Source organism: Juglans microcarpa x Juglans regia, chromosome 5S (assembly GCF_004785595.1).
Source record: "Juglans microcarpa x Juglans regia isolate MS1-56 chromosome 5S, Jm3101_v1.0, whole genome shotgun sequence".
Lineage (NCBI taxonomy): Eukaryota > Viridiplantae > Streptophyta > Magnoliopsida > Fagales > Juglandaceae > Juglans > Juglans microcarpa x Juglans regia.
In genome coordinates, this window is record NC_054603.1 from 14,920,760 (window position 1) to 14,928,620 (window position 7,861).

Below are 7,861 nucleotides of genomic sequence, written 5' to 3' on the forward strand. Positions count from 1 at the left end.
TTCAATATTTTGTAAAATTACATAATCTATAGATATTCTATTATATTTTTCTTTTCTTATAAAATACAATTGCCCTTTTTTCATGTTTCTTGAAAAATCATAGATAACATTATAGGTTTCAAAGAAAATTGACATACCTTTTAAGATAAAAATAAAAAAAATAAAATAAAATAAATGTTCATTCAAGGACATGGCAGAAGAATACATGCGGTCGAGCACACCATTAAGGCATTTATCAGCATTAAGAATATAATACAAATATTAAATCTACCTATTCCAATCACAATAAGATTTTGGTACAATGAGTGATATTACATGGTATTAGAGCAGGGTGTTCGAACTCTAACTCTACACTCTATTCTAGTTAATTAAATATTTTACATATTAGGTTCACTCATTGAGAGATAGTTTAGCCCACAAATAAGTGAGAGTGTTAAAAATATAATACAAATAATTAAATCAGTATTTTTCCATCTATGAGCATTAGCATCGGATTATGCAAATTCAAATGCAAAATTTGCATAATATGACATGATTTTGTTTTTGACTATTTCACTTAAAACTTATTCCCACGTTGAATTATCTATATATTAGTCAAAATAATAATAAAATATTATAAATTTAATAATATATTTTTTCAATTTTTTTTGTTCTATTAATTTTTTTTTTCTAAATTAAGAGCTATATGAAAATATTAATGTCATACTAGCTTTTCTTTTTTTTTTTCTTTTTTTTTTTTAAGACTAGTAGCATTTCTTTGATGTTTTTATTTATTTATTTATAAATTACAATCTTGGGCAAGCTTGAAAATATTAATGTCATACTAGCTTTTTTTTTTTTTTTTTTTTTAAGACTAGTAGCATTTATTTGATGTTTTTATTTATTTATTTATAAATTACAATCTTGGGCAAGCTTAAAGATACTGGTGTTCTCATGCATTAAAAAAACAAGACCCATAAAACAAACAAAGACTCCATAAATCTACAAATTTACAGTACACAGTTTTTGGGAATATGTTGTTCTGAAAGTTGGTCCTAGGTATTGCACCATCATCAACCATTAATTATTTCTCGATCTTCGGCATTCACATAATCAGGAAAAAATACGACTATGATGAATCATCCTGATCGAGGGAAGAAAAAAAGTTGGTATAATAAAGAGAAAGAGTACTGCTATGGGTCCCGAATTCGGGACCCAAAAAGTTCACCGAATAGTGTAAATTTTTTTCTTCTTTTTTTCTTTTTTTTTTTATATATTTTTTTAATCATCATAAACATTTTTTAAAAAAATAAAAATTTCACAACATCATTAAAAAATATTTTTTTAATCATTCGGTAAAAAAAAAAAAAAAAAAATCCCATTCGGTGAACTTTTTGGGTCCCGAATTCGGGACCTAAAGCATTTCTCAAAGAGAAAAATGAGAGAAGAGAGAAGAGAGAGAGTGTGTTTAGATGAAAAGTGATTTTTTAATAGATTTGATTGAATTACATTGAATGTCAAATATAACCATAAGAGTTGATTTACTTAGTGAAAGTTATTTTGATTTACATTTGCATAATTAACTAAATTATCCATTTTATTTACATTTGCAAAATTCAATGCCACTGTTTTTAACATTTTAAAACAAATGATGAACATTATTTTGCTGTTGTTTTTTGCAGGTCATTTTAGAAAGGGTTTCAAGGTAAAAAAACTCCACCAATACTAATGAGCTAGAACTGAAATTTCTTGGGGGAGGGGCCCACCATGAGAAAAAAAATAAAATTTTATTTGAATTTTAATTAGAAAAATGTCTTGAGATTTTATTTGAACATGTTGAAAAAGGTATTTAAACAAAGATACAAAAGAAGGATAATACTCAAGCCCTCAATTGCCACCTTTTCTAAAACACTTCCAAATTATTATTTTCCTTGCCTTAACACCCTAAATTAAATATTATAATGTCTCTTTGAACCATTCCTTAGGTTTTTCTGTTAAATTAGAGGAAAAGTAGATGTATTGTTTAAGTGTAAATTTTTACATAAATGATCAAAGTACCCTTTTAAAAATACAATATTATTTTTCAAATTGACACATAAAATAAACACAATTCAATCAATTTCAAATTGAAAAATTGTTCATGCGATGCATGTGAACTACTTTCCATTCAACTTAACACTAGAATTCAAGCAAGAGTGTAAAGCGAGATTAAATTATGAATTCAGAATATCAAACCTTATTGGAAGTATCGTTGCAAGATTAAAAGGTAGTATTTGATGAAGTTTAGTATAATTTATGTTTAAAAGAAATTATATTTATAATCGTGAAGTGTACAAACGTCGTATAATTTTAAGAAAATAAATAAATATGAAGTAGAGTAAAGAAGGAAAAAAAAAAAAAAAAAAGAACGAAAGAAAGAAAGAAAGAAAGTAGATGGAAAAAAAATGGGTAGCGAAGGATTCGATGCATTTGGGTTGGGACGGCAACTTCTAACCCTAGTGTTGGGAAGTTGTAGGGTAATGGGATTGAAGGAGGTGTTGGGATCCTTGGGAATGGGTTTTAATATGTATATGGTGGCAGAGTGGGAGATAGCGTGACAACATGGGGGTGTTTTAGAGAATTCGAATGATAAAACAACATTGTTAAAACCTGTTTTGTCTACTACTATATCGTTTCATCGCCCATCCTCTGTAGCTCTCTTACTGTTCTTCTTCTTCCTCTCTTTCTAGCATTCATCTTCTGTTCTTGTCTTATTTTGATTTATCTCATTTGAATTTATGGGAGGAAAGAAGTCATTTTGATAGGTGTTTTCATTACCGAAACGCGTATCCGTTTGTTTCACAGAAAGCTGGTTGAGTGAGTGATTGAGGGATCAAAGCAGAATTTGTTCCGGCAATATTCATCCTTTGGAGTACATATATGTCGATAAGGTCTGCCTCCATATATCCCTTTTCTTTCTGTGTCTCTTTCTGTTGTGATTATAAAAGGCCAGAATATATGTAGCCATTGCTCGAGGCCTTGAGAGATGAATTTATTTTCTTCTTCCCTTTTGTAGCTGTATCTGATGGCGCAATGAGTTCCTGGATCCTCTTGTTGCCGATACTTGATTGAGATATTCTTATTCTTTTGTTTTTCTTTACTCCCCCCAAAAAAAAAAAATTATTGTTGTTTGACATCAGCCATTTTCATGGTGGAAATTGTTGGCAGGCAGCAATGCCTCGGTTTCTTTGAAAACTGAGCTCCTTCTTGTGGGTTGGACCCGAATTTGGTCCTTTTGTTGCTTGTCGTTTTTCTTGAATGAATGAAAATATCACGGAAGACTCTCTCTCTCTCTCTCTCTCTCTGTGAGTGTGGAATGATCGAGATACCCACCAGATTGAGATTGAGATTGAGATTTACGGTTTTATTGTTTTGAATTCCAATCGATTATTATATTTCTTTGGATTCGGTTGCTGGAGAGTCTCTGCATCTTAATCTGGCAACAAATCTCACTGGCGGGTTCAAGCCTTAAGGTAATTGCTTCTCTACAGCGGTCGAGATGTTTGTGAACCTGGATTTCTCGATTAGATATTCGGAAAGTAATCAACAAGGGAACAACACCAAGCCTTTTGAAGAAATTCTTCCCTACTCATGGGGCGATTCACCGAGCTTAAGAAGCTTTATGCTTTCTGCTAGATTTTGTTGCAGGTCACCGGTTACGTTGCTGGAGGATTCACCTTTGGCCTTATGTTCCGAAAATGAATTTCCATCCTAAAAATGTTGTTATTTTCATTATGCTAAACACAAATCGTTGAATGTCTGAACATTTCTTGTGCACATTTAGTGTTGAGTGCTCTCTCTTTGTGTGTGTTGAATGTGTTCATTCATGTAATGCCAATTACATTTTAGAGCAATTTGGTTGAGCAGCTGGGAAAGGGAATCTGTTCTTTTTGTCATATCCTCCCTTTGCGCCATCAGATCTTGTGATTAACTTTTTTTCCCAATTGAATCGAAAGGGTTAATGGTATTGAATGTGTATATTTTTTTGGTTATGCAGATATCAGAGAGTAAGCAGCCCAGATGGTGTTCCACTGGCTCTGAGCAATGTGAAAAGGTCCATCACCAATGGCAGAATTCTCCACACCACGACGAATACTACCAAACCAATCGTGAATAGCACTAGTTGTTCTACTTTGGAAGGCAAAGGCTTCAGATTCAGATCTCCATCTAGGACAACTCAAGACCTTAACACCACCCTCGAGGCTGCACCCACTTCTCCCCAATCCGAGAACCACCACCATGATTCCCCACCACCACCAGCGAAGAACCACCAGGCACAGATCCCGACCCAGAACCCGAAACGCGACAGGAGTCCAAGTCCTGGTGCGAGTGCCAGTCCCAGCCCCGGCCGGGGTGCTGGAGTTGGAAACGGAGACATGCTATTGCAGTGGGGCCAAAGAAAAAGGGCAAGGGTCTCAAGGACCGATGTCCGCGTACCGACCGATGACTCGGCTTCATCTTCATCGTCGTCTGCTGCTATCAAATCCCAGAGGAGACTCACCCCCGCCTTATCGATGCCGCCGCCGCCACTGCCCCTTCCTCCCGCTTCTACTTCTAATGGCACCACCAGACCCAGAAGGGAAGCTTCTTCCCTTCTTTCAAACAGGTATCAACCTTTTTGCTTTCATTTCTTGTTTTTCTCGCTCTACCGAATATTTTCTTTCATTTTTTTTCCTGGAAAATATTTTTCTAATTATTACGTTTGTATGCATCTTTATTTGCTAAGTTTTTTTTTTTTTTTTTTTTTTTTTTTTTTTTTTTTTTTTGTAGATCTGCATTATGATTTCATCAAGGACTTTTTTGTTTGGTTTCTTCTCGTCTTTAGATGTAGGATGGATGATGAATAATGTCTCCCTTAAATGTCATTCCGGGTCTTCGTATTTGCTTTTATTTGGTAAATTTCAGACGTTACTAACGTCGATCCAGGATCTAAAATCAAGTTGCTGTGCTTACCCTTGATCGCTATGTTTTAGCTGCTTCTGTAGAATATATTAGTTGAAAACAGCACATTTTTACTAATTTACTTTTGTGCCCCTCAAAAAGATGGGTATGGGAAATAAAGACCTAAAAGATCAAGTGGGTTATCAAGATTCAGGCAGTCCAATCCCAGTCCTCCTTCCCCCTCTTGTTTTTGTCTCTGCTTTTCAATTCTCTTTCACAAATGTTTGTTGGGTTTAGTGGGTATCCCCTATTCATGCCTTATTCCGTCCTATGATTATGACAGAGAATTGCTTTGAGCCCCGTTACAGTCCTCTAGTCCCCGATCTTGAAATTTGAGAGGAAAAAAAAAAAAAAAAAAGGAAAAGAACTCTTTTAAAATCGTTTCCCTTATTTGTTCTTTCTGATTAGAATTCAAAGTTCAAACTCCTTTTTTGTTTTTTAATATAATGAATTACTATATTTATTTAATATAATTAATTACTAGTATGTGGTACTAGTATAGTATAGATATGTTAAATGCATTTTAATGTTCTGGGTGGGTATTAAAAATCCTGTCTTCTCGATTTTTCCGTTCTCATCGAAGTTTTAGAACTTGAATTTACTCTGCAACCATCCCAAAGCAAGCACCTTTAGCTATCTATTACCTAATATTTCTAGGCCGCCATGCCCAGGAATTTAGAAGACCGATCTGGTCGTGGAGGAAATGGGTCACCATCAAGAAACGGTGTCAGGGTGCTGCCTAGATCTACGGCGGGGAAGCGATCTCCTCCTCCTGAAAAACATGATAGAAAGGTGATGCTTTGTTCTGGGTCAGCAAAAGATGAGAAGCCAAATGGATCCTCTGATCGTGTTGGGATTGCTAATCACACACTGTTGGAGCAGGAATCCCGCCGTAGTAACGCTGCTGCTCCATTGGCAGGAGGAGGAGGAGGAGAAAAGGTGAATTTTGAAGTGACTGAGTGGCCCAGGATTTACATTTCTCTGTCGAGAAAGGAGAAAGAAGATGATTTCCTTGCAATGAAAGGCACAAAGCTCTCTCAGAGACCCAAGAAAAGAGCCAAGAATATTGATAAAGCTCTACAGGTAAAAATACTGAAAATAAGAACCCAACTGAAAAAATCCACATAAATCATATCAATAATAATAATATGTTTCTTTTCTTGAGTGGCTCTCTTCCTTCCAAATTCTTCCATGCAGATACCAAATATAAATTTGTGGGTTACTGTGTTTTTGGTGCAGTATTGTTTTCCGGGGATGTGGCTGTCGGACTTGACAAGGAATCGATATGAGGTTCGGGAGAAGAAATGTGTGAAGAAGGTATTGATTCTCTTTCTCGGTTGTGTTACTCTTCTTGGCCTTTTTGGATTTTGGAAGAGTGCGAGAGAGACCGCCCATAACAAACTTGAAACTACGACTCTTTTATTTTTTCAATCTTTTTTGGCAAGCGTTTGTATTAATCAAAGACTTTTAAAATAAACTTGGAGTCTCAGCAATGAACAAACAACTCTTTAGTCTTTTGACCCAGTCCCTACGATCATTTATTTATTTTTTCTGTTCTTCCTTTCGGTCATCCTTCACAATCATGTGCTTGACTTTGGATGTTTCCATCTACTTTCCTTGATGGAGATTACAACTTGATTCACACACGTTTCTTTTGGAGTTTTTTGACATATTCTTTGCAAATCAACCATCCATCTCGACTCCCCCCCCCCCCCCCCCTAAAAAAAAAAAACTAAATAAAAATAAAAATAAAAAAAACCCATAATGTTTATGGTCAAAGTAATAATACAAGCGCTCGAAGCCATTAGTTATGGGTACAAATAAAAGGGTGTATTAGATTCAATTGTTTGCTTGTGTGTATAATATATATATATATATATATATATACTAACTTTGTAGACTGAAACTATTAGTATGTTTGTTGCTGTTGTGGATGCCATATGCAGCAAAAGCGAAGGGGTCTGAAAGGAATGGAGAGCTTTGACAGTGAATCCGAGTAGGGGGAAAGCTTGTTATTCAATTTTGCCATCTCAAGCCTCTCTGTCTCTCTCTGTGAAGTCACAAAGCAATTATGTCTGTGTATAGTTGGTGTGATTGGGGTCCACAAACCACTACCACCTTTTGCAATTCTATCTGCTATCTGCTCCATTGATGAGTGTATTACTTGAGTTATTACTGTTAATGATATCATATATCAGGTGAGGTTGAGAGATACAGTAGGTTGAGATCCTTATGGGACGGTACTATAATATCATGAACTTGATCACTATAATGTCAACACACAGTGAGACAAAGGGGTCAGAGGCTGTGGAGACAATGAAAATCGAGAGGTTTCAGGCCCAGCATCCTTTCAGAGATGAGGGTCGCACTGACATATAAGAGCTATCACCATCTTAACTCACGTGCTCCAGCCACCTGGGGTTTCTCAATTGCTTTGCCCCTTTTTTTTTTTTTTTTTTTTGTCTGTCATTCATTTTGCGTGAAAGTCTTTCATGTTGTGCATGCTCTTCACCTGAAGGAACCTGCCCCCTGCAGTTTCTTCCCCATCAATCACAAAGAGCTGTTTCACCTTTTATTATTATTATTATTATTATTTATTTTAATTCTTTTTTGCCTTTGTTCACGCCTTGGAAGTGTTTTCTTTCCATCTTAGTTGTGAAGCTTTTTACAGCTAATCCAATGTTCAGGTATGTTTTTTTAAGTGGGACGTGATACAAAATTTTATTTTTATCTAATCGTATGGTTTTAAATTTTCACACCAAATGTAAGAAATAATTCAATTTTTTTAAATTTTAATTCAATTTTTTAAAATTTTTAAATAATAATAATATTAAAAAATGATATTTTAAACTTTCATTTAAAACAAAAAAATTCTCATGCGGTATGAAATCACTCGAAGGAA

General features: G+C 34.8%; 1 protein-coding gene across 1 annotated transcript; it reads left to right on the plus strand.

Moving 5' to 3' along the window:
- Positions 1–2,647: 2,647 nt before the first annotated feature.
- LOC121267559 (microtubule cross-linking factor 1-like) lies at positions 2,648–7,527 on the plus strand. The gene is made up of 5 exons (XM_041171469.1): positions 2,648–2,909; positions 4,016–4,624; positions 5,631–6,042; positions 6,199–6,276; positions 6,906–7,527. Exons 1-5 carry the CDS (start codon positions 2,899–2,901, stop codon positions 6,957–6,959), a joined length of 1,164 nt encoding a protein of 387 aa, XP_041027403.1. The 5' UTR covers positions 2,648–2,898; the 3' UTR covers positions 6,960–7,527.
- Positions 7,528–7,861: the final 334 nt, after the last annotated feature.

Coding starts and splice junctions, on each gene's coding strand:
- LOC121267559 (XM_041171469.1), top strand. Junction 4,625..5,630: donor TCTTCCCTTCTTTCAAACAG/GTATCAACCTTT, acceptor CGCCATGCCCAG/GAATTTAGAAGACCGATCTG. Junction 6,277..6,905: donor AGAAGAAATGTGTGAAGAAG/GTATTGATTCTC, acceptor TGCCATATGCAG/CAAAAGCGAAGGGGTCTGAA.